General features: G+C 41.3%; 1 protein-coding gene across 2 annotated transcripts; it reads left to right on the top strand.

The window, feature by feature from the left end:
- Window positions 1-26,776, top strand: lmo1 (LIM domain only 1). Of its 2 annotated transcripts, none has more exons than XM_057346472.1 (4): window positions 1-638; window positions 16,487-16,700; window positions 23,840-23,965; window positions 25,963-26,776. In XM_057346472.1, the coding sequence occupies exons 1-4, from the start codon at window positions 617-619 to the stop codon at window positions 26,066-26,068; spliced, it is 468 nt and encodes a 155-aa protein (XP_057202455.1). In that variant the 5' UTR covers window positions 1-616; the 3' UTR covers window positions 26,069-26,776. The 2 variants fall into 2 exon arrangements, with proteins under 2 accessions (XP_057202455.1, XP_057202447.1); XM_057346464.1 differs by lacking the exon at window positions 1-638 and adding an exon at window positions 13,630-13,663.
- The last annotated feature ends 770 nt before the right edge of the window (window positions 26,777-27,546 follow it).

The following is a 27,546-nucleotide window of genomic DNA, read 5'->3' as shown; positions in this document are numbered from 1 at the left end:
GAAGTGCGCGCATTTATTCGGTAGCAGGAGCGAGCGGAGCGCATAAATTGGGGGAGAAAGGCGGTGCGAGCATGCTGTTAGTAGTTGTCAGCCTCGCAATTGGATTTCTTGAATATAGTTACAGTTTCGGAGCAAATGAGAACTGGGAGGAACGCGTTTTACTCCGAGAATAGCTTCCTCGCATCGGCCGTTTAAAAGACCGGGGGCGATTAGATTTGAGTTAGTCTGCTCGTTTTCGGTGCTTCTTTCATTTTCGCATGGAACGCACCGCGGCGTCTCAGTTTAGTTTACCCAGCGGTAATCGTAAGAGCAGTTTAGCCCGTGGACGTTACAGTCGCGCCGCGTAACCGAACGCGACTGGGGGACATCGCGGTACTGTTTATAATCTCCGCAAATAAATTGAGCAGAATAACAGACGCGCATCTATTTCTCTTCATGGCTTTCCGTCTCTGAACAGCGGAAAACCAGACAGACGCGCCTGTGTAATTAAAGCGAGCGGCAGCAAGGCGGACCGGTTATTATATTGTTTCTTCTCAGAGAAGCCAGCGGCGAGCGCAGAAGTGTGCTGGAGCCGAGAGCGGATCGCCTGGAGCCGGACTCCTCTCTCCTCAGGACGATGGTGTTAGACAAGGAAGAGGGTAAGTCTACCCGTGATTGTGAATACATTAACGCGGAGTTGCTTCTTCATGTGTTCGTTGCGATAAAAAGGAACACGAGGATATACCGAAACGCAGCCGTTAATGTCTGTTTTCCTGCGGAATGCTACTTTCATGCTCTAGTAGGCTACGTTTGTCATAGCAAACGGACACGTTCGGTGGTCGGGTTTCGTGAGGATGGGAGCGCGCACGCTACTCCCGGAGACTTCGAGACGTGCAGAACGTGGTGTTTCTGTTTAACCACAACTACTGTTGGTTAATAAATGCAATTAAATACATATTTATAAACGTACCAAACCCAATGTCACCGCAGTATCCGTGCGCGTCTACGTCTGTGAAGTTACGGGGATGTTTCAGCAGCAGGTGAGCGCATCTGAACCTTAGTTATGGATCTAAACGAGAGCGGGTTCAATAATAACATATTTGATATCAGTTTAATATGATTGTAATTCCCTATGCATATAAACTAAGTCACTGCATGCTGGTTCCTACAGAAGCTAAACTTTTTTCTTGAAGTGTGTTCTGCTGACAACTGTATGCTTACACCTGCAAGGCGTAACTACTGTGAACCTTATTTCTGCATTTTGTTGTTTCCTTTAAGCGTGTCGAGGGAAAAATCCATATACAGCTTCTTTGATCTAAAAAATGCCTTTCTTGTCATCTTTTATAGAATATTGTCATCCCACTCACATTTAGTTTTAGCCAGGGGCCCTTTTCCCCTCTAAAGTAATGGCTTGCGTGTCAGTCCCGTATTTATGTTTGCAAATGGATATTTCATATCTCTCTGAGCAAACCATCCTTTCACTAACCCATCTAAAAAACCAATAAGGGGATTGCCGTAGAAACATAAATTGGTCTGTCTCGCTCAGTCCATGTTGCGCTAATGTACCCAGATTAACTCAACTGTAAATTGTCTCCTTTGGATGTCTGTCTTGCTAAAAGTTCCCCATATGATTCATGATTCAGATTGCTTTTAACAGCTATTGGCTAAGCAATATGGTAAATGTACAAGGTGATGCAAATGGCATTAGTAGGAGAGGATGCACAGGAGCATGTAATGCAGTCAATACTACATTAACTACTGATGCCCAATTACAGAAGCAGGGAGAGTGGCTTTTAGGAGCATTAGGATTTACAGAAAAGCTTAGATCACCTGCTGCTCATTGCCTAAAAGCTTCACCCTTTGCTTGCTGGTGCCGACCAACTGCGCTGGCATTTTGGCAGGGATGGGGAGGCAGCTTGAAACAGTTCTCTCTCGCTCTCTTTCTGCTTTTTCTCTGGCGCTCACACTTTTAGCTAACACACGCACAGGCTTCCAACGTTCAGAGAAGTCTAAATGGTAAAAGCTGCAATTGGATTCTAAATATATCAGCGTAGGTTAGGTACAGTATCCTAATAGTTCTGTATGTGCATGTGTGTGCGAGTGGAAATAAATGCCTGCACAGCATAATCTCACCATTTCCATAAGAACAACCCTCATGTTTGCTCACATCGCCCATATACGCCTCTGTAGAAGTGAACACAAATAGGCCCTCGGCACTTGTGAACAACTTGCTGGTGTGTTGTGAGTTTTTATGACAGGTGTACAACAAAAAATGTCTTAAAAAATACAAAGTAATATAATTGACCGTAGTGTTTCACAGGAAGATCAATGACACGACTGACACAAAATCACGTCCTGCATTATAGAAATGATCTTGTTGCCTTCTGAAAATTTTCAGTGTAAGATACAAATCAGTAGTAGTCAATAATTAAGATTTTTTTCTTTTGGAAAGAAAATATTGTGACTCATCACATTACACAATATGTTATACCAAGCGCAGATTGTAAGTGGAGGGACGCAATGGTTTCAAAGCTCTTGATGTTATATTTCTGTTACACTGTACAAGATGACTGCATCTCTAAAATTATCAACCCATTTTACATCTCAGCATCGCAGGGTTTATCATCAGCGGTCCTTGGCCTGTATTTTATACTTCAAAAAACAACACTCGGTTGTCGCTTAATGCTGCTGTGGCACAGAGCGGTACAGTACTTGTTCTATTCGTCTCAGTTTTTATCACGACTTTGGGGAGGGGGTGAATGTGTTAAGGTAAAGCACAACACCTTTACAAGTTTTACCCTAAAATGAAAAAAGCTCTCCGTTGACTTTTAATTCTCTCTGGGGAAATGAACTATTCAGCCATTTTCTTTTACATTTTTTCAATGTACTTAAAACTCTGTGGATCGGTAAGAATAATTGGGTCCTCATTGTGGACTTGTTCAGGATTGATCATTCGCACCGCTGGGCTCCCTTAGAACCTGGAGAAGAAAAGAACAACCTCCTATTCTTCAACCTGATGATAAATTCTTGGTTCCCTTTTGCCGTTCAATTTACGAGCCTTGCATGCCCACTGTCCAATGAAATCTGTCCATTCATAAAGCATGCATTTGAAAAGCAATGTTTCAAATGAATACTAGACCCCTGATCTGTCTGCTGCTGTAATAAAACACGGGGCTCCAAGCATCGGTTTATTTTGAAATAATAAGAATTGCTTCATTCTTTACTTGAGTTACCATGGTAATTTTGTCTTGTAGCAATTTTATATTGATTTAGAGAGTGGACAGTAATATTTCTCTTCTGTTATTCCCCTTTCTGTGGGTTGATTTCTAATTTCCACTTGGAGATTACTTTTATACATTGCTTAAGTCTTTTCGCTTTTTTCCACCTGCAAGGTAATTTTCTCTCTTGTATTTGCTATTTTCTCAGCTTATTGGCTTGTTCTTATTCTAAATTAAACTTGCCAATTTCAAATATTGAAATTACATCAATGTTTCTCTCACCCTGGGTCTCTTGCAATATTGCGCCTGGATTCAGGGCCTAATGCTTGTGTTCCTGCCATTTATATTGCTTCAGCCTGAAGAAATTCCTACTTTATAAACATTTCCTCCTGATGCAATTACAGTTCAATATATCTGCAACTGATGTGTCCTCAACAGAGAGATCTGTCATCGCTGTGTGGTCCTAAATTGGCTTGCTGTATTCTGATGATGGTTTGAATGCAGTGCCTTTGTATGATGGTCTAATATATTCTGCAGAGCAAAAATACTGAACATATTAAAAAACGTATTAACATTTAGAAGCCTGGCCCTACACCATTTGACCATTTTGACCGTGTGTATGTGTGGGTTTGTAAAGCAAAAGAGACGGATTCCATCAGATCTCTTGCGATCCACCAAAGCCATTTCTGTTTCTATCCCAAGGCACTAGATCACTATCAAACGTGTGCTTTCTCACATCAGTGGCTGCAGATGGATATCATTTGCCATCATTTTACCACAATCCAATGGGGGCAGAAGAAAGACGAAGGCTTTAGAGAGCGTGAGAGTCAGGGGTTTGATGGGGATGGAAGCATGCACCTGTCCCTAATGCAGATGGGTGCACTCATCAGAACAGCTCACCGGCTCAATAGCTTCCCCTTCCTGAGTAATGCCGGAGTACTTTTATTAAATTCGCAGCCCGCACATTAGACGAGCGCCACACCGCACGTTTTAAACGTCTAAACACTCTGTCAAACATCAAGGGAGATGGGTAAGGCTCACGTTGCATCCATATGGTCCGTCACAACAGCATGTTTCCACAAAAAATCCCCCACCCTCCGTCGATTGCCTTGTGTAAAGCTGTAGTTATGGGCGAGTTTTTAAATAATTCCAATAAACACGGGGTTTTTGAAAAGCTCCAAGGACGTACGGTCCATCACGGAGACATTGGGAACACAGAAAACCTTTTATAACATCCTCAGACATCCTGCCAGTAAGATGAATCGTCATTTTTAGGCTACCTTTTAAAATGTCTTGGAGCAACCTTATCTTTCACCTTGAGTCCTGAGACGAATGCAGACAGGTGCGGCGTTCAGGGAACAAACAAATGTGAGAAAGAGAGAGAGGTGCAGAAAACAATATCTAAGTGTTGTGTATATGCGATTTAGGCAGAAAAAATCATGTCTAGGCAATATCAGCTTGGCTTAAACTGAAAGAAAGGCACTCAACCTTTGTCAGTATGTCTGTACAAATGTCTGACTTTTGAAAAATGTGGCTACACAAGGGCTCAGCTCTGAAAGTCTCTACAAGAGCAGCTTCTCCCACTGGACATGCTCCATGTAATAGTACATATTCTCGCTTGAAAGAAGGATATACAGCTACATATTGATGATTTTACACTAGGTGGTTTTTAATTTACTTTCCTTTGCTCTTTAGACCACATGTTATTCCCTCGTGTCACCTTGTCGCGGCACCTCTCGCTAGCACATCTCGCTGCAAGGGTGAGTTGCTCCGTCTATTGCATTCGTGCGCGATCGCTTTCTCTTTCGCTAACACACATACGCCCACACACACGCGGCTTCTCTTGCAGGAGGTCGTCACACTTGGCTCTATTTCATCAGTCCCTTTTCCATTCCTCTATTTATTTGTTTATTTTCCCCCCTTCATCTTTAAGCTGCTTTTCCTGTACAGCTTCAGAAACGTTTCTTTAGCATACACCGCGACCAGTAGCGCTAGTTAAAGATGACCTACACGTCCACGCAATTTCCCAACCAAGATGTGCTTCTGCTCTTTTGAATGTTACCTTTTTGGCATGACCTTCCTGTTTTAAAAGGTCCAGCCTTTAAAAGAAAGTACAGGTGGCCATGCTAATGAAATAAATGACTAGCATACTTTGCTTAAGGTCTCGTCCTCCCTGCAAGCTCTTTCCATCCGCCAGAGAGACTTTTATAAACTCCTCATTAACCTTATCACATTCTGTAACTTGATAAAAGCTTTCCTAATGATATCTACACTGATATCCACATTTGGCTCTAATGAAGTTAGAAAGTGCAGCTTGGGGTATCCTAGCCGATCATTAGTGTTGCCTTTTTTAAAATCAAGTCGCGAGTGTGATCTGCGCACACCTCGTCGCGCTGTCTTCGTCACTTAAATATCACTCGACTCGACCAAGGAACAATGAAGAGATGCCAGAAATGAGCTGTGAAAGGCATTTAGAGGCACAAAGGAAAAGGTTTGTTGTTTTTTAGAAGGTTTATAAGCAAGCGTTATGCGGTTATGAATGATTAATGCGGAAATAGAATCTTGTGGCATAATTGTAACGGGGTCTGTTTATGCGTGCGAGTTTCCATCTTGTTATACATTGATCTTCCATTAGGCCTATTAGTTGGAAGGCCTTTTTTAATCCCTCCTGAAATGCTCCCTAGATACATATTCACGAGTGTGTTTACTGGAGGACTGCAGGCTCGCGCAGATAACAGCTGCGCATTCGGAATGGTGTGTTTGCGGTTGTTTACATTTTTAGGTGCACAAGCATGTGCGGTTGTATGCGCACGTGTGTTTGTACGTGTACCGCATATAAATGAACGTGCGTTTATAATGATGTCCAGTAGATTTGCTTGTTTGCTGAACATATTTATAATGTAGGTTTATTGTATGTTTATATGTGTGTGCAGCAACATTGTCATTGAGGTTCCTGAAGGGTTTTTTTTGGCAGAGAAGCTGTTAAAGATGTTAAATGAATTGATACCGGCCTTAAGATTTGTCCCTGCTGGAGGGCCAGCGTTTTAACATTGCTAGAGACTGTATACACAGCGATACAAACCACACCTCATTCCCAAATGTAAATATGAAATCGTGGATAAACCAGGTGTTCTGGAATTGGAAAGAAATTCATGTGAATGTATGTTCAGGGTGTGTCTGTGTTGACCAATTTCAGATTTATACCTACTCATATCTTTTTCTTATTGCACCATTAAAGCAAGCTGGGATTAATGTGGTTTAAGAAGAAACTGAACCATTTGTTATTGTGATCATAATATCTTGTACTTTTGCTTTTTAAAATGTGTAGGGATTCTATTCATCAATATCTGTAATGCTGACTAGGACAGGGTTATAAATATACGCAACATCTAAGGCTAGAGGGTTTTTTTCTATTGGGAAAACTTAATGAAAATTCTCCCCAGCTCAATAAACTTTCCATATATATACACCATAAACTGGTAATAACAATCCTCATGTAAAGCGCTTAAGAAAATAGTTGGGAGAGAGAAATCCAATATAGCCTGTGTAAACACATTCCATCCAAATATTACATGGATATTAAAATCTATTCCTTTTTTAATAAAAAAGCCACAACATATTTAAAGGAAGACGCTGTTAAAGAAAGTACTGGAGGGATGCCGGCAAACGGAAACTCTGTCCACTTAATGAGATTTTAACTTCCACAACTCAACAGCTGACCTTCGATAAATCAAATCTTGAATTGCTAATTAAAGGCAGTGTTCGCCGGTTAGTTTGTATTGTTCCTTAAAGGGGAAGGACACCGTATCGGAGAGGTTGATTTAATCAATGCTTGGTGTGAGGCTTCTGATCCATTAGAATGGCAGCTGTGGTCCAGGCGCTCGGCCACTTTCCTCTGATTTAATTGAAATTGGAAACTGAGCGCAGGCCGAATAATGCTGTATCCAGTCCAAAGTCTGTATATGCCGATTTTTACCCTTTCTTGACACGCAGTCTCCCGTGCACGCTTTAAGCTTATAATGGAGTGGCCATTCCATTTAACTCTTGAGTTCTCCAGCAACGTCAATAACCCTGGATGGTCTGGCCATTCAATCATAACGCCGTCAGTTGTACTGCTATAAGAAAGGTTTGTTTCAAATACACATTTATTTAGATAACAATTTACTTGGTAATCCATATAATTCACTTCATTTTAATATAAAGGTAGTCACACTGAATAAAGACAAGCCCCAACCTGATTCTATCCCTAAATGAAAACACGTTTTCTAGTTTATTTTATTTTTTAACAAGTAGTTTTAGATTTTGAATATATATACAGTATATATATATATATATATATATATGTGTGTGTGTATAAAATACATTTTATATATTTTTCAAATATAATCCTAAATATGATATCGCCGCTGTCCTTCCTAAACCTTGTTTGTTCAAATTCCCTGATTTTCAGGAAATGGAAAAAACACTGCATTTTTTATGAATAAATACCGTGTTGTTGAAGTTGTCAAGCACTTTTTATTGATAAAAATAATGATTTATCACAAAATGCTGAGAAACAAGGTTTTGTAAAGACAATGAAGATATATCAAATGTAGTTCTATCTATACTCTTAATTATATTATATTAGATTATATAGTATTATATTACATCATAATACAACACACAAAATTGGAAACTCGAGAAATTGTTTTATTGTCATCAAAAAATGACCAAATTAAAGGCCTTATGTTACAGTGTCACACTGAACTAATCCCTAATTCACCTAATCCCCATGGGGGACGATGACCCATGGGCAACTGTAACATGGCAATGGCTTTACAACTTTTTAAAATTTAACCATTATAATGTCCACTTGACTAAGTCCTGTACAGTAAACAATGGCTCCCAATCTACTTTACTGGACCGGAAAGCCTTCGAGGACAAAATGTAGCTATTGCAATCCAAAGCCTGCTTCATTATTTACCCCATAAGGAGATGGGCATCCGATAGAGTGTTTCGAATGACACAGAGGCCTCACACACCAAACAAATACCCCCTGTGGTGGATTTGTATTATTCAGCTGTAAACGGAGCCCAAATGGAGTTGTGCTGTGTGCCGTTTCCTCCATTTTCAACACTGCAGCACGGCTCTGAATGGCACACCTGTCTCCTGGCATATCTTTTGAAACACTAAATGTGCCATAATTGCTGGGGAGAGGGGCATTTCATACATCACTCCCTAACCTTGGGAGTGACAAACTTTAGGAGGCCTACATTTATGCCCAGCCAAATGCATTTTTAATGCGAGCGAAAAAGTGTTGGGGCATCATTGTGCGACGGACGGCGGAAAGAAGCTCTGACAGTGCTAATGGTTACATTCTTGCCAGGAGTCATGAAGTAGCAGATAAGATTGTCCCCCTTTTTTCTGAAAAGATCTGGAGGCAGAATAGATGGATTTATTCCTTTATTCAGATGCAAATGCAATCTGTGGGAAAGAGGGAAAAAATGAATTGAGTTCATATATATGAAGAGTCATTCATCAGCGGGAGATATTGACGCTTCGTGCCTTCTGGTGGAGTAAATGGGAGTGTCAAAGGCTGCGGTCTTAAAAGTCTGTCTAAAATCAAGACCTAAAACAAACGTTCACTCTGGGCCTACCATAGAGAGCAACTTCCAGACGGCTGATTGGCTGGACGTGTGGTCACACGCCTCCTTATTCTTTCTCTATCAAGCGACTGATTGCTCCGCTGATCTTCTGTGAAACTTGAGTTTCTAACCCTCGCATTACGAGAGCTGGGTGCATTCTCGCGCATTTTCCCCCTACATTCTCACAAGCCGGTCTGTCGACAACTTTAACTTCCAGACCTGTTTTCTCACCACGATAGCAAGCTAGAGCCAAAGTGTTGGAACAAGTTACCTCTTGCAATATCACTGCCAGTTTTCGCACATCTCCAAAATAAGCAGTAATGAATATAATTAGATAGTTGTTGCATATCTCTCTGATACATTTCTTATAATTAACCCCATGTGAATAAATTAAAACTAACAGGAGAAAGAAAAGCATAGTGTAAAAATAAATAAATAACGTGCACACGAGCGTGCTAATGAAGTTATCCGTTAATTGGAATCGCATCTGTTAGCCAAAGCTTTAGCAGGGCACCAGGAGCTAACAATGTGTTTAGTAAGCCTCTCAATTTCCTTATGCAAGAGAGAGCGTGAAAGAGCCTTGGTGCAAGTGTAAGAAATGCATCTCTGACGTGTTGGAGTAAAGAACCCCCGTTTCCAGGCCCCGCCACACTCCCCACGCTTGAAGCCGAGCCAGTGTTATTGCAGGCCTAATGCGGCTGCCTCATTTGGGCCAGATCAGATGTAATTATGCTCGGGAAAAATGGCTGCCGACCGCAGGGGTCAGGACACTTGTAACATGTGAAAAGAGCAATTATTCCTGCAGACAAAACCCTCCCTTATCCTGGGCAGTGCCAGGGTCACTGCGAGGGAGCAGCGATGCTGCGTTTCACCGGGGCTTATTAGCGGCAGCAGACTGCTAAAGTTGCATCGCATTAATGAATGGCACCCTCGTTTCAACTAAACCTGCCGTGCCGACCCTGATCTCTCACTTTAAAACTGTTCTTCAATTTAACAGTTTTAACTCTGGGGCTGTGTTCATTGTATCAGCCAAAGCAAATATTCTCGTTTAATACGGTACACAAAACAGAAGGATGACGTACCTTTCTGAACTTACTTGAATTAAGATGCATGACGTCTGCCAACCACACAAATCAATATGTTTCAGACTGTTCTGGTCGGTGCTTATCAACTAGGATCAACCTTTTTCTTTATTCATCACATGCGTTTCAGCTGGCGTATTCCACCTGACATTATTACCAGATGCGCTTTGCCTTGGCAGTGAAGGAGAATGGGTGTCTACCGGCTCAATTACAGTAATGATGTGTACTGATTGAAAGAAACTGATTCATGCAGACAATAGCAGGACATCTGCTCCAGCTCCCCATTAACCTCCATGGTGGCCGGCTGACAAATTCTACTGGAGATTGCCATGGTCGCAGCATTTACACACACAGAGAGAACTGGCTCCTGCATGCGCAGTTACAGCTAACACAAAGCATTAATGTATTATAAAGTTCAGTACAGTTGTTTGTAATTCTGTACATCTTCGTGCTTGTCTGGAAATATGACAATAAAATCTTGTATGTAAATGAATTTAAACTGATAGTTTACCCAAAAATGAAATTGGTTTACTCACCCTCTTGTCATTTCAAACCTGTATAACTAACATATTTAAAACATGTTGGTGACCAAACAAAGCTGGTACACATTCCCTTCTGTTGTAATGGCTATGCCTTTGTTCGGTTACTAACATTCTTCAAAATATCTTCTTTTGTGTTCTGCAGAAGAAAGTCATACAACACTTTCCCCATGCAGAAAGATTGACAAGAGAGTGAAATGATATTTTGACAGAATTTTCATTTTTTGTTGAACTATGACTTTAAATATTTGATTCTGCTTTTAATTAAGAGTGTGTTTTTTGTATTTATTAAAAATACAACTGCTTCATAATTCAATGCATTTAATCATTTTCATCTTGATAGATTTGTGTACTGGTGCTTTTAAAAAATGCCGAACACACTAAGTAAAACTGAGAATCTTCAAAAAATATTTCTTACTGCCAATGATTAACGTAAATAGCATAGCTGTCAGCATCGGTTAGGAATGAAATTGCAATTAGCTTAAGTACTGTATCTCCCATTCATGTTTTCCATTCAACAAGAAAATGTATAATTTAGCACGGCATCTGTCCACTCTGCAGGATAAGGTGCAGGTCCACAGAGATCATCTTCATCACATGCCTGGAGAGATCATCACAGACCTCTCTCCCATCCCTATCACCACCAAGACTCCCTTTTGGCAAATGGTTGAGTTCAAAGACCACAACCTCCCATGGCTTGATCAGCTTTCATTTGTCACACTGTGGCCTTCTAGTCCAATATGTCTCAACCACAGTACACTCATCTCCAACCTCAGAATGCTACATTTAAACCAATGAGCATCTCTAATCTTACACTGCATATCTTTTTTACATATAAACCTGGGGCCGGTGGTTAAGTGGTGGTTAACTGTGGTTAAGACACAGTCTTAACTTAGCGGCTAAGTTTATGCAACTGGCCCCTGATTCTAAAAGCAGGTCTGTTGGTTGTCAAGTAATAAACCAATTTCTGTACAAACAGCTGCACACATTTTTGCATATTACTCCATCTTTTCTCTTTTTATATGCTCGGTATTTTTTAGCTCTGCATGTCAAACTTCTAGCGGTTATTTCCTGAATGAAAGATATTGGGCCCTATTGTACACCCGGCGCAAGTGTTTTTGCTAGTTTCCGCCCGATGCAGTTCTCATTTTCCCGTTCTGCGCTGCGTTGTTTAAATAGCAAATGCATTTGCGCTCATTTGTGCGCCCATGGGCGTGGCGTGTTGGTCTAAAAAAGAGGTGTGCTCAGGCACATTGTTGGCGCGTTGCTATTTTGAGGAACTGAAAATAGACTGCGCAATAGACCAACTCAAACCTGGTCTAAAGTCAATGGCGCAATATTTTTTTGTTTAAAAAAAGAGCGCATTAGTAGAAAATGCGCCTCTGGGCGGGTCCACATATAGCACAGTTTCACTTTACTTATTACATAGAGGGAAGCGCAGTAGCACACAAACATGCCAAATATAAAAAAAATGGATTACAATGTAAAAGATTATTATTGTGTACATAAAGATAAAAATCCGGCTTGTCATGTAGATGATCTGCTCGCTTTAACCTCATGCACGAGCAGATGCGTTTCCTCTCTAGAGAAGCGTCCAGTCTTTGCTCTTGCAAATTCCACCGTGTAAGTAGCGAATCCGCCATGGCGCGAGCGCAACTGGCTCTTAAAGGGAATGAAGGATGAGACTCTGATTGGTTTACTGCACGTTACGCCCAAAAAACACCCATTACTCATTAAGAGAATCGGGACAACCCGTTTAGATAATGCGCCCGGGCGCTCCGACCGTTTTCCCATCGTTAAATTAGCAAAAGTGGATTCGGACACGCCCTGAGTGCACCTGCGTCTTGCGCTTTAAACCATGCGCTTAGATCGTGAAAATAGGGCCCATTGTGTTGCATCTGTTCAACTAAAAAATCTTAGTGCAAACTCGGTTTTCTTTCCGTTTATCCACTGCTGGTGTTTAATATTTTGGACAACCCTTCCTCTCCATGCATACATTGCTGCTGTCGTAACCGAAGTCTGTCATACATGAAAAACCATGCCAACAGCTTTGCGACAGATGACTGCCTGTAATCCCTCATACATCTGTAGCCCAAGTCCCCAGCACGTTGTCCTTCTAAATTGGTCCCTTTTTAGATGTTTTGAGGTCATGCACATGGTTTAGGCCGTCGAGGTTCACTTAAGGGCATTGTGTGATCCATATGCAGACCCACCCTTATAAAGCACAAAACCATGTTGATGCTTTAGTAGTGTGGCTTTTGTCTGAAATCCATAGATATCGTAATTAGCCGTGTGTCTAAATTGGATGATGTGGCTTTCTAAGTTAAGAGAGCGTATTATATCCTGCCTTTTAGAACAGCGATATTGGTGCACGACCTAATTAGACACTCTTCCTGATATTCAATTCAAACCTAATACAGCAACGGCTCTCTTCTTCGACGTGTTCAGCATACGGATCAGATCTATCTACTGTAATTACATTGGTCATTGGTTTCCACTGTTTTCATTTACAGATGCAACATAAGACGATGCAATAGAGGCATCAAACCTCAAACACAAAGACCTCATTTTATATTCCTCCTTTTTCCTAAAGATTCACTGGTCTACCATGAAGATGAAATAATTGCTGGCGTAATGCTTTAAAATGATTCCTTGACTTTTTTCCCTTTGCTCTAAACCTTAAATACATAAAAAGGGTACCACATTGATTAGATTTTTTGATATCTACGAAAATGGAACTTGAAATGAAGGCCATAGATCCGGATCCTATCTTTATAATGGAAAGTACATGGTCTGACAGTTTCAAATGCAAAAACCTATCTGTACATATTCGACCGAGATAAGGTCTTTAAAGGGTTGGATGGGCGGAAAAGAGGACGATGACAGGGTGCACACCAATTATTAATAGCGAATGATTTTCTTCCAACCCGTTATTATTTGTTTGAGAGAAATGTTTGACATGGCGAACGCCGGCGCTTAAGGGAAAACACGCCTGCTGTTATAGGATATGAATCAAGTGGTGGATAGCAAGATATTTTTTGTGACACGGAATGACACGGGAAGGTCAGCAGCACTTGTATCTGTTAAATGGATTGGATTAAGTAGGAGCTGCCTCTTCAGTTTGCTTCTTCCGTTTATAATGTTCCTTTTTTGTTCTGCAGGACAGAAATGGGGGAAGGGTCGACTACCAAGATTCCAGGCTGTGCAAAGAATGATGACAGGTGCACTCTTCTGTATAAACCCCAAAATACCAGTTTGCTGATGTCAGAGCCAACATTATGTACTTTCATTTAGTCATTTCGCTCTGTCGTTTTAGATTTAAAATGTGCTGAGGCTATACAGGGCCTTCTAAAAGCACATCTCAGCTGGCTTTTTGGGAAAACAACAAGCGTTTTTTCAGTGACGGCAGAAACGAGATGATTAGCTCAGACAGAACGCAGCACTCATTCCGGTGGTTGTTCTAGCTGCCGAGACACAGAGAGCGTTAAATCTAGGTTACCTGGAGACCTGTCGTGATGCGATGGTGTCAGTCAGTTACCCACGAGTCTGAATTCATTTCAGGTAATTACAGAAAAGAAAAACTCAGAGGTTACTTTTTATGGTTTTTGAGTGGTTACCTACAAAAAGGGTTAAGCTCGCCACGGCTAACTTTTTCTACAACATACACGTTGTTAAAAGGTGGGTGGAAAGTGTGTGTGTGTGGTGGGGGGTGGCCTAAACCAATTATGTGTGGTCCTCCTGAGGTGGGGGGCGACCTTTGTGTATAATTAGTTCTCTTATTTAAAGCAAAGATTTTGAATAGAATAACTAATTAGCTGTCATAAAAGGCAAATTAAAGATTTTTGTGTCATCCCTTGGGGAACTAAAGGAGCCTGATTCCCAAGCTCGCTCTCCCATACACTCACACACACGTTCACGCTAGCACAAACACAGACACAATTTTTCTCACAGACGAGCTCTCTCTCCTCATTAAGACTGTTTCTAGTTCTGTAGAAGGCTGACAGGAGAGCACTGTTGGCATACCTGCAGAGTGCACCTCTAACAAGCCATGAAATGCAGGTAGAAAACGACCGCCCTCAGCTAGTGTGGCTTCAATTTAAAGGCTTTTTACCTTCATTTATACCGAACATTGGTATTTATAGCGAGTTTTGTGATCCTAATGCGGCGGCTTCAAGGGGCCCGTACTGGGGCCCGAGGGGGGCGGCGGAGAAGCAAGCGCACTTCTTATTGATGGATTCCATCAGTTCACTTCTAGACCAATTAGCTTTCCTCTTTTTCCAGTCCTGATGAAGAAATAAGACTGAATACCACCAGAGCTCTTATTCACATCCAGGTCGTAAATGTAACTAACAAGCCCTCGTTCTTTCGCCCTCTCACTCGCTCTCTTTCAGTCTGTCCTGACCGCGCTCACATTTTTACCCCATTTATTACAGAGGAAATGCTAATTATATTATATTTATAGTACCACAGATGTATGGATGGGCCGGAATCAAGGAACGCCTGATCCGATAACTGAGAGAGAAAGTGAGCATGCGATACACCGTATTTACAGCATCCGAGTGAGGTTTGAAAGAAGTTTAGTCCAGTTAGGAGAGGATGCAAAAACATTAATACAATGATAGTTGCATGTGGAGTACTGGGTAATGGAGTTCATGCCCACTGGCGTACATTTGTCGGTCATGTACAGTGAAACCATTACCAGACATTAAAGCTGGAACCAAATAAGAGCTGCTGCCCGTGACCTCTGCACCCGGCCATCAGCATGCTCTTACTGGACATACAAATGCACTAACAATCAGCTAAGCGCAAGCATTATCAAAAGCATTGATTTGATTTGGATATCTAAAATACAAGTTATTTTGAATATCGTAAATGATTCGATGCGTCTGACATTTATAGAGATAATGCATTAGGGCTTTTTCCGTACTGTGACACGTTGGTAAAATGGCTAATGCTTGAATCAAAAGCCCCGTGTCCAGATGGGTCAGTCCTTATCCAGGACTGGGGCTTTTAATGGTTTGACCGTTCAAGGCCGATGCACTGGCGATTGAGGGAAAAGGTTCGGGAGGGGTGATGGGGAAGGGGGGATGGCGTTGAAGGGGGCATCACACCGGGCTTTCTGAAAGAAATGTGTTTTGAAAGCAGAGGTATAGAGAGAGAGAGGGAGAGTGCCGGTTTAGCTCTGTGTTCTATTAGACAGATCAATAGCTCAGTGTACAGAGAGTGTCTTAAGAGCTGTTGTCCTGCGCTTTCAGCTGTGGCAGACCTGTTAGTGCTGGCAGAGGGGTGCCGAGTGCCAGCGTTACCAGCTCTGGCCCGGGGGCGGCTTTTAGTGCGCACACAAATGTCAGACCACAGATAGACTATTAGTGTTTAGTGCAGTTATTAAATGGACTTTATTTGTCCTTTAGGAGGCTAAAAGGCATGCTTAAAGGGGGGAGCTTACATGACAGCAGGGCAATTTAGCTGGTTTGGTTACTCTTCACTGGTTGCAATGCAGGAACATGAGCGCAAGTGTAAAAGGAGATCGAGCTTTACCCTGCGTGCGTGCGTGTGTGTTTGGAAGGCACTTAGGCCATACCATATCGCACTGGAAGCTGAGAGCAGCCTTCTTGCGGTCAACAGTGCTCTAAAAGGTTAATGTTGATCTATACCAAACAAACCCCACGGGAGGCTTTTAGCATGGCCAACAGTTCTCATGCTGATGAAACGGGGCCATGGCTAATCTTCCAAACAACATAAATACCTCTGTCAGCTATCTAAATAGAGATGGGACATCCCAACACACAGAAACATTTGAATCCCTATTAAATTGTGCACGTTAGGTGGCAAAAAAATAACATCAGTGCCTTTTCAACGAGGGCAGCGATGGATGAACGTAGTCCAAAGTGACCAACGCGCCTGAAAAGCGTCCGCGGCTAATGCATACCAAACAGCACCGAGTTTTGGATGTGCCGCCGTCCTTATCAACGAACGCTAAAATGCGCGGGTTAAACCAGGAAGTAAATCACGCTCTCTCTCTGTTTGTCTTCCTATCTCCACAGGTGTTCCGATGCTCTCCGTCCAGCCCAAAGGAAAACAGAAGGGATGCGCCGGCTGCAACCGTAAGATTAAAGACCGCTACCTGCTCAAGGCCCTGGACAAATACTGGCACGAAGACTGCCTGAAATGTGCCTGCTGCGACTGCCGCCTGGGGGAGGTGGGCTCCACCTTGTACACCAAAGCCAATCTCATCCTCTGTCGCAGAGACTACCTGAGGTAAGAACACGCTCCAGTCAAAGTGCTGCCAAAGCAGAAAGGGCTTGTTACACCTCAGGCTGCGTGACATTCAGAAACGGCAACGATTGCCACCCTTCCCATTTCATTCCCGGCCACGTCTTTTCTCTCTCCTGTTGCGTTTATCTGCTAACCGTGGGGTTAGATCATTTTGTTGCTTTAGCTCGTAAATGATGTTTTCTTTGAGGCTGTTACAGAAGATTAAATGCTTGTTGCAGCGAGCGACCTGGACTCTGTGTGTTCCAATTAAATCGCAGTTGCGTAAGTGAGCAAACACCTCTGAGTGGCATCTCGTAGCGATTGTTTATGTTTAGCTCGTTGAGGTTTCGTGTTAACGCAAATGTGACAATCTGTCCATTTTCAGAGTTAAGCGATGAACCACAGCTTATGAGCGCTATGTGTGTGTGTGGACTTGCAGCTCACCCCAGGCAGCTGAGTGGCAGAACTGTGGTCTAAGGATCTGTTTTGCCTCCTATCTCTGAGCCATCTGCTTGCTAAATTAAACATGATTATTTCCTGGGCGTTAAATCCCAGTCCCTGGGGTCTCCCAACCAGATCCAGCTATTTATCCCCAAGCTGCTCTCCCCAAGAGACCCCACTGGTGGGGCCCTATTCAGAAGTCCTGGGCTTTACCCGGTAAGAGATGTAGTTCAGGTTTCTCATCAGTTATCACCTCCCACTTCCAGTCAGTGCTGTTAAAATACTGTAGAAGTCACCTGATGAGGCCCCATTAGTTGCGCTAAATGTAAATTAAACCGTAATGAAATGTAATGTTTGACAGTAAAATATACATCACTGCACCCAAATCTTTTAAATATCTAAATTGCCAGACTTAAAATTGTCTGTCAATATTTATATCAGCACTGTCTGCTGTCTTTGGATGACAATAAAAGTATAAAAAAGCGAAGAGAGTATGTGAGAGAAGGTGCAAAGAAAGTTGTGTAAAAGGAATAAAAACAAGCTTCCCGTTGCCTGACACTCTTAATGAAATCTAGCCCACTCATCTGCTCTTCAGCCTGTGAGAAATGTGTGCTACTTATTGCCTGGAGATGCTGGATACGAATTCTATTAAGGAACAAATTAGGAAATATCCGTCTCAATGCAGGCGGAGTGAGGCTGCTTGGCGGTGTTCGCTTTAAACGCGGGTGATTGAGACTCCATGCAGGGTGTCCCACCTAAACTTCACCTCCAACACGCTGATGACGAATCAGTCTGCTCGCCTTCAGTAATGAAGCAGGAATCTCACCCAGAATTAGCCTCACCCATACAGGGAGGCACTTCATTAAAGACGGGCGGGTGGATCAAACGCATTTCTTTTATTTTCGGCTGGGTTTTCTGGAGCCCTGCCATGCGCACATTAATTATGAGCTGTGCTCCTTCTGCGTTTGTCCTTCAGGAGTACTGTAGAGCTTTAATGAACCCCCCCACCCCCAGCAAAACGCACACCCCTACCACGCCACAAACTAGCACTATTGCATGTGACTGTTTCCTTACTACATCAGTAAATGCTGGATTTATACGCTTTTAGGCAATAGATTAATCTGTTTTGATGGGGTCAAACATCCTTTGACCTCAACAGCAGACTGCTAAAGTGCTTCTGTTTTTAATTGCGATGACCAAATGATTTTTTATTTTTATACCTGAACCGTCGCTTTGAAATAAAAGGGACACATTATTTACTGATCAAAGAAGAGGGCATTTAATTGAAATGTCTAATGATGACACATGCATTACTAGCCAAAAGTTAAAACGTTTTGTTTATCAAACATTGCATTGACTGGTATTACAAGTTGCTAGTAGAAGGGGTGTGAATCGTCATTGGTCTCACAAATCAATTGGATTTCGATTATCATGTCAACGATTCGATATCACGATGCGTTGCATGCTCAATTTTTTATAGTACTGCTGTCTTTGCCTCTCACACTTTTACTTTTACTCTCTCTTGTCAAAGCTATCTGCACGCACACAGTCACCTCATCAGGGACGAGAAATAGAGGGAGAGACGGATGCTGCTTGCACTGAAATAACAGTCTAAAATATGTATTTAAATGCTTTGTCAAAAGCATAGTGAGACAATAAGAATAGTTACAAAAAAAATAACCGCTAACACACGATATTTAATTGCGTTTTTTTAACAATCGCTTATTACCCGACTTTATTTGTGTTTTTTATTTAAAGGGGAGATTTCACAAAAATACGACTTTTTCTGTGTTTAGGTGCTATAATCGGTTCCCCGGTTCATCTACTTACCCCGAAAACGTGAAAAAGTACAACACAGTAACTTTGGTTTGTTACGCCTTTCTCTGAAAGCATGTGAAAAAATCAGCGCTTCAGATTACGCTCCCTGCATGACGTAGGCGACGGGTTTGTCATGGTAACCTGAGTTCCCGCCACCCTCCCGTTTTGTTATTTCACCCGTGAAACCCCGTGACGCAATCGCGGGTCTCACTCCCGAAAGCGGTTGTGACCAGACCAACAGGGAGCGGAGCGCCTTCTCGAATGGCCCCGGGGAAACAGGTGTGCTTATAGAAAACAATGTGTTTGGTGTTCAAAGACGAGACACAGTAGTTTCTCATTCGCTTTGTGACCCTTCTTTCTTGGGTAGGCTACTTTCACTTGTAGAAAGCAGTGTGTATGGTTTGTAAATACGCGATCGGTTTGTCGTGTGTTTTCGCGTATAGAAGACATGCACCTTTGTTAGGAGTCTGTTTGCTTATAGAAAACAACGTGTTTGGTGTTTAAAGACGAGATCTTGTTTCTCGTTCACTTCATGTGACCATTCTTTCTTGTTTTGTCGTTGGAAGCAAAAGCTCACAGCCCTGGCTGCATTTTCTGCTGAAGAGGGGGCGGAGACTAGCAGCTCTCATTTGCACTTAAAGAGACACGCACCAAAACAGCGCGTTTCTCCTCGCATGCAAAACTGGGCAACTATGGTATAATAAAAGATATCTGGTGTATTTTGAGCTGAAACTTCACAGACACATTCTGTGGACCCCTATGATTTATATTACGTTTGTGTAAAGTAGAAAAAAATCTCCCCTTTAAAGGTCCAGTGTGTAATTTTGAGATGCTCTATTGATAGAAATGCAATATAACATACAGCTATGCCTTCAGAGGTGTTTAAAGAGCTTACACAATGAAGTGTTATGTTTTTGTTACCTTAGAATGAGCTATTTCTATCGACATACACCGCAGGTCCCCTTGCATGTATTTCGCTATGTTCTGTCAGCCGTCGTAGTGTTTCGAAAAGGGGGGGGTAGAGTGAGCGGTTGGTTGCAATTCACAACCTTGCCGCTAGATTTCACTTACTGGACCTTTAATATAGATTAGAATACAAATAAAATTTTAAATCTTTACAAATCATATTTTTAGAATAATTTGCACAAGAAATTAATGTAAGTGAAGTTTAAAAACGTACTTAAGTTTTTGGTATTGTCCCTATCTTAATGGCAGCACGCACTTGCACCAGAAGAAAACCTCATGACCTCATGTTATATTAAACAGGAAATTTGCCATTCAGAACAAGACATAGTTTACAAGGATAATGTCAAAATTTGTGTATATTCAATTAATGACGCAGACAGAGTGCAGCATTTTAAACATTTGTTCTCATTTGTGTGTCATGTCTTTTCTTTTAAACATTTCAAAACAGAAAAACATGATTTTCAGTAGTTTTAGACTTCTGGACCCATTGAATGTGGAACTTCACACATACAGTCACAAATCTCTGCGTCTTTGAATGCAAGTAAAGGACCTGAGCAGCTGAAGTCTAATCACAGAGAGACATTAAAGGAAAGGAAGCTGATGTGGGCTTCAGAGGAGTGAGAAACACCTGTCTACACAGAGCCACAGGGAATCATACAGAACAATGAACATGGGCGTTCGGCTTTAATACTAAAGTTTAGTTAAACACAAACAAGATTATGAAGGGAAAGCTCTGTTCTCTTTTCCTTTATTGTCTCGTTGGCTTTTTTTTCCTGTTCAGTGGATCTGGTGCGTGTGGGACTTTGAGATTTTTGACGAGGATGTAATAACATTAATGAGCTCTCATATCACCGTAGCTTTCCTTTAATGTTATCACCAGTGTTTATTATAGAATAGACTGCTTTGTTTTCTATAAAACAACTAAAATGCTTGCTTGTAATGATAGTGTGGCATTTATATTAGCACATTAGATATTTAGTCCTTCTGCACTTTTTAACACATTAAATGGCCTTGGTGATAAAGTGGTCGGTTTTACTTTATCTTGAATTATATTGCCTGAAATCCAAGTCATTGTACTTCATAGTTTGCTAGTGACCTACCAAATGAGTTTCTGTAACCTCCTAATCCACTTAAATTAACCACCACTAAAGTCTCCGTTTTGAGTCAAGCCATGACGGTGTGTCGAAACCCCACAATTAAACTCATAATCAGGTTTCTGGACAGAAATCGTCAGTCACAGAGTTGTGTGTATGTGTGTTTACAAAGTCTCACCTCTTCTTTTAGGAAGAGTCTTTACTCTTAAACCAATCAAAAGGTCTCAGAATTTTCAAGAGACTAACAGCCCTCTCAAACTGCCATTACTGTGACCTGATTCAGAAAAGAAGTGAAAATGGGTCTTGTGATCTGTAACACCCTCTGCTGTGCAGCATGATGGACGTGAGCCACAAGAAATTGTTGGGGATCCCCGGGGACTCTCTGCACCTTTTCAGCAAGGAGTCGGGATAACACAACATTGAACTCCCAACTCCAGATCTTGCTCCAGCATTAAGGCATGACATTTGAAATGTGCTCGACCACAATCTGTGCGCGGTTCCTTTTTAGAGAACACAGCCTTTCAGACAGACACCTTAATCCTCCCTGCTGCCTCTGACCATGTGCGTGCGTGTCTGCAAACGTTAGGATTATGTGGGCAGCTATTTGAGAATTTTTCAAGAAGAATTACTGTTAGATACAATCAAGAATGTATATATACAAACTGATGTATGGTGCATTTACGAAACATTTGATCAGTTTGTGTGTTTCTTCGGAATCGAACCCATGATCTTGGTGTTGCCATGCCGTACTACCTAAACTACAGGAACATTGATAAATCTCGCCCAACTACTATGTAATAGCATTCCTGAAATGCCAGATCACAATTAAGTGTCATCCTGTCAATGCTGCGGCAAATGATTTGGCATGGGCTCTGTATTCATCCTGGCAAAGGCTCTCTTGAGTGGAATAAAATAGCCCACCAAGAGACAAAAAAGTGGAAAAGGAAATGAAAAAACTAATATGATCATTTGTCTTTTTCTTCTGATGAAAATTATTTCATCATTTAACCACCCCCACATCATTCCAAACCTGTACGACTGTATGACTCTGCAGAACACAGATGATATTTTGAAGAATGTCCAAACAACATGGGCCCTCACTGACTTCCATTGTATGGACACAAACTGAGACATTTCTCAAAATATCTTCTTTTGTGTTCCACCGGTATAAGCAGGGCTGCACAAGTAGTTGCGACTAATCGTTTGCAGAATAACAGTTTTTGTTTACACAATTATACATAGAACACACGTATATATTATGTACTGTATATATACACATATGCATGTATATATTTAAGAAAATCTTTAGAAATATTTACATGTGTATATACACTTTTATATTTATATAATTTATATTATATATAATATTTTCTGGATATATTTACTCTATCTCTCACAAAAAGGTGATTTTAACTAAAATAGTACATTAGTTTTTACAAAAAAAAGAAATATTCTTTAGATTATTTATAGAAGCTGCCTTTATACAGCAAATCCAGTTTGTTATTAGTATTACTATTGAAATATGTGCATGTTGTCTAATACAGACAATAAAGCAACTACAATATACCATAAATAAATTGAATCAAGTCACTTTCTCACAGATTCTACACTGGCCTTGGAATAAAGCAGCAGTCTGATAAGCATTATTTTAATAAGCTGAACTTTTTGGTGAGGCAACACCTCAGTGTGGTTGCACGGCCTCCACAGAGTGTCAGAGTTCCACATAAACACTTTTTACTGGAGCAGTAACCCGATCAAACAATGGCTCTTTTTAACACCTCGCCTATCTGATATAACAACATGCCCTCTCCCACCACAAGACTGAGCTCTGCTCGGGTCTGTTGCTCTAATTAACAGCAGGATCCGCTGGATAGATGCAGTCGAGAGAGACTAATATGGACTTGCTGCAACCTTGTTCAGTTTCCCATCCGAGTCCTTAACTTTACAAGAATGTTTAGCATACAGAGCCGCTGCCTGATCCTGAGCCTTATTCTTTCCCTTCCTGCTCTTGTTCCCTCTTCCTGTGGCCTCTGCAGAATGTATATCCATATCTCTCACTCCGAATCTCCAAGTTAAACATTGGCGCAAGGACTTTGAAAATGAAAATGTAAATCTGACGTCGGTTAGCAGAGGAAAGCGATCTGCCCCGATGCCCCTTCTCTGTTTGTGACCTTGATGGTTTGCGTCCCATCTAATAAGCTTAAACAAACAGCGCAGAAATTTGAGTTGTGTGTCCCTTTTTGTGCTCCAGCGAGCATCTACTTATTTCTCCAAGGTGGCGTACCTCAAAAAAGCCCCCAGCCGTACATACTGTATTTCTCAGCTTATAGCAGGTCATAGAGGAAGAGACGGAACAAAAAGGGAAAAAGAGGATAGATGTTGGAACCTTTTGACTACATTATAGTATTTAACTTGTGTAAAATCCAGCTGGCTTTGGTCTGAGCAAAGTCTCATTAGTTACTCTGGATTTAAAAGAAAAAGGGGGAAAAAACTTTGAGCACTCAATTGCTCGCCTCAGACCTGTTTTCATTGCTTTTGCAACGTGCTAGGCGAAAACTCTTTGAAGAAGGGGATTAGAACCATGTGATCATTTTAATTAGATCATTAGCTAAGAATTAACATCTAGGTTTGTACCCTCATTAACAAAAAATACCTAATGTGTGCCAAGCTGGATTCACGCATTGCATTAGATGTCCAATGTTTTTCTCGAAGTAGTTTTTTCTACATCGGTTGTTTTTTGCCTTTTTTGGTTAGTTGTGCGATCGTTTAAAGGCTAAGAAAGGTACGAGTGAGTAAACCTGCTTACTGTGTTCTCTCTCACAGGCTCTTTGGTACAACGGGGAACTGCGCAGCCTGCAGTAAACTGATCCCTGCCTTTGAAATGGTGATGAGGGCCAGAGATAATGTTTACCATTTGGACTGTTTTGCCTGTCAGCTTTGTAACCAGAGGTAAGCAGAAAGACATCACAACAACGCTGCAAGATCGCCATTCTTTCTATAATTGCAGAAGTTATTAGCTCACACAAACAGCCATCACTCATATAATGACCAGGAGCAAAAATACTTGCATTCTCTATCAGTCTCCCCCTGAGTCACATGACTTTGCAAAGTCATTTTTTTTGCATTTGCATTAAATTAACATCCGGCTACTGTGCGCATTTCGTCCTCAACCAGCCTGTTATTCGTTTCGACCTGGTTTGTATTTGTCACCAGAAGCAGGATTACAAGCTTGAGTTGAGTGAAATTAGCCAGCGCTTCAGTGCTGATATAGTTGCCAGACCAATACCAAGCCCGATCAAACTGTGAATTGAACACAGTCAGCCAGAAAGCTCTTACTCAATACACGGCCAAGCCGAGCACGTTACCTCTGCGTGTCTCACCGGGGGAATTAAGCGGCCGGCCGAATGAACTTTTCAAGGATCATCCTTCCAAACATTCCTAGGGAGCAAAGACGTGTGACGGTGTCTAAAACGCTCCAGTGTGTGAGCGACTAGTAAAATACGCTTTTGTGTCATTCCCAAAAGACTCTGCATGTGCACGGTAGACTCGCCGAATACTAAATACCACGCTGTAAATACAAACAAGCTCAAACTTCAGGGAAGATAGCTTAAATGCAATCTTTTCCAGCACAGTTGAGAGTTAGTACAGCTCTAAAGGATCTGCATGTAACGGCACAAATAGGTTCCGCTTAATGCAATCAAACAAATGAAGCATCTGTTAGACGGGAGAAATAAACAGTCAGTGGCACATTTGGTGAGCACCAGGTGTGTAATAAAGTTTGGTGAGCGAGGCCTCGCCACTGACGGATGCCGCATAAGGAGCAGTTTTCCCATGATCCTCTCTGCTTTGCCCTATTGCTCTTCCTGCACATCACGTTGATAAACAACATTACGGGTAGAGCTTTGTCACCACCGCTCTGTTGTCGGCTAGAGTGCAAACTTGTTAAATGTAAAAATGCAATGCACACATGGAATGTAGTTCTCTTTAATTGGCATGAAATTTAATGGGAAGTTTTTAAAAGCTAACAATTTATGTTTTGGCACAGAGCCTCAACATAGGGGGAAAAAAGCTCAGTGGTGGGGTTTCCTTGGAAACTGGTGTGATGCTTTTTGCCAGGAACAGGAATGATGGTGACGTGCTTTCATTGGGTGCCAATCCGGTCTTGCTTTGGAAAATGCTTTTGGTTTTGGAAACTACTTTAATTTATTGCGGCATCACAAGACACTTTAAGGCCAGCACGGTAACCCATGCTGGGATGACAGAGACCGTTCAGTATTCATTTTTGTTTACACTGATGTACTCTTGGCTAAATTGAGAAAATTAAATCAATATAAACTTACGACTGTAGTTTTTCATTGCTAAACTCTGTTCACGTCAAGCCTGACAAAAAATACCTGAATTAATTGTTCTTATACTTACCTGTTCTTGTTATAGTACAGTACTTCAAAGGTGTTGTGTGTAATATTAAGCAGGATCCACTGACGGAAATGCAATATAATATACATAACTATGTCTTCAGAGGTGTATAAAGACCTTACATGAAGCGTTATGTTTTTATTATCTTAGAATGAGCTATTTCTATCTACATACACCGCGGGTCCCTTTGCGTGGAATTCTCCATGTTGAATGTACAGTAGCCCTAAACCCTTAACGTGTTTCGTAAAATACGTTATCTCCTTCGGCAAAGGAGATACAATGTGACAACATTTTAGGCCTGTGTCAGCTGCCGTAGTGCTTCGAATGGAAGGGGTGGAGTGAGCCGTTGGTTGCAATTCACAACCTCGCCGCTAAAATGTCCACATGGCTCCTTTAAACCTTGTGTGAAAGATTCAGAGATTTAAAAATTCTATTGCTCAGAAATCTTTGACTTGGTGTGAAAAAAGCCTTGTCTGCTCCAAAAGAAACTCCTCTTTATTTACCAGTGCGTTTGTTTGGTTTTCTTGCAGGTTTTGTGTGGGTGATAAGTTTTTCCTAAAGAACAACATGATTCTGTGTCAGATGGACTATGAGGAGGGTCAGCTCAACGGGAGCTTTGAGACGCAAGTTCAATAGCCAATCAAACGACGTCAGCGGCAGGTCTCGGTCCACACACACATACATGCGCTCGTGTGTGATGGATGTTCTGCTGCACTCAGAAGAAGAGCATCTGTCTGCTTGCCTGCAATACTTTTTACAGTAAAAGCCCCATTGGTCCCTGAGGACTCCATTGTAAATGTACTACTTTTTGGCCCTTCCTGTCCCCAACACTGAGCAGTTACACGTTTTGATGTACAGTTGTGTCTGCTTAGCTCAGCACTGTATTGCCTGTATGGTTTTTAGTGATGTTTTTCTGTTTTCGTTTCACACTTTGTCTCTTCTATCCGCTCTCTCTTTCTCTCTCGTTCTTTGTAATGCTTCTCTGTACAGTCTGTTTTTCTGTATATATAAACTGGAACATTTATTTTATGAAACTGTAATGCAATTTTATTACCAGTGTGAATTAAAAAGATTCTTAAATGTTCATATTTGAGTTTGTTTATTGATCCCAAAACCAAAGTTTTAAGAGGCTGGCCCAAGTATGAACAATGTAAACTCTGTGAAAATGTCTGAAGCTCCAAACACATTTATCAAACAACAACAAAGAAATAAAAAATGCTAGCGATTTTATATACAGAATGGGATAATGAAACAGCATATTTTAATTGCTGATGGAATACGACAAGTTGTTTTCAGATGACTTAAGTACAATCTTATTTCGAATAAAGCAAAACTGAAAAACTCCCAGGTTGTTGTTGTCATTGTAATAAACAGTTGGAACATCTTGTCATGTTGAATGTGCTCTGATTTGGAGTTTGACTGAGGTCTTCAATTTTCTAAGCATTCAAACGTTCACTTTTTTATTTATCAAAATATCACTTGGTTTTCTATACAAGGGCTCGCAATGAAAAACAACAGCATGGTATTTACGCGACAAACATACAGAACAATTTGTCATGCCACCCTGGGTTTTTTAGTCTATCTGTGGCACAGAGGCATTGTGAGAGTAAAACTGCTCTGTCAAAAGCCTCGTTTTTCCGAATGGCTTTCAGGAACAAAGGAAGTGCAATTAAAGGATTGCGACTGAGGTGACACAATCTTCTATCCCATTACTTTTGATTTTCATCTGTTGGTGGTAATTCTTGTTTCTATGAGCTCTGAACCACAGGAGAGCTGCTTCATGGAGGATCTGCCATTTAAAGCAATTAGTTTCATTCAATGTGGGGAAGAAATGGGAAGGGAATCAGTTGGGGTCTTACAGCATATTGAAATTTCATTTACAGATGTCCAATACTTAAAGCAGGCTCTTCGCTATAGTTTTGCTAAATGGAGCCTTTTATGCTTTTCATACGGAAAACTTCTCCCCATTTCCCAAAGTGCTTTGAAGGGCTTAAAAGGGCACCGAGTAATTAGAAAGAACAAACATGAACTTGAAATTTCAATATTTCTTTGTATTATAAAGGCTGTCTAATGTAAGACAAGAAAGCAAAAGACAGACTATTTGTTAAGACAAC

The sequence above is a fragment of the Triplophysa rosa genome, linkage group LG1 (assembly GCF_024868665.1).
Source record: "Triplophysa rosa linkage group LG1, Trosa_1v2, whole genome shotgun sequence".
Classification (NCBI taxonomy): domain Eukaryota; kingdom Metazoa; phylum Chordata; class Actinopteri; order Cypriniformes; family Nemacheilidae; genus Triplophysa; species Triplophysa rosa.
This window is presented reverse-complemented; position numbering and strand designations above follow the sequence as displayed.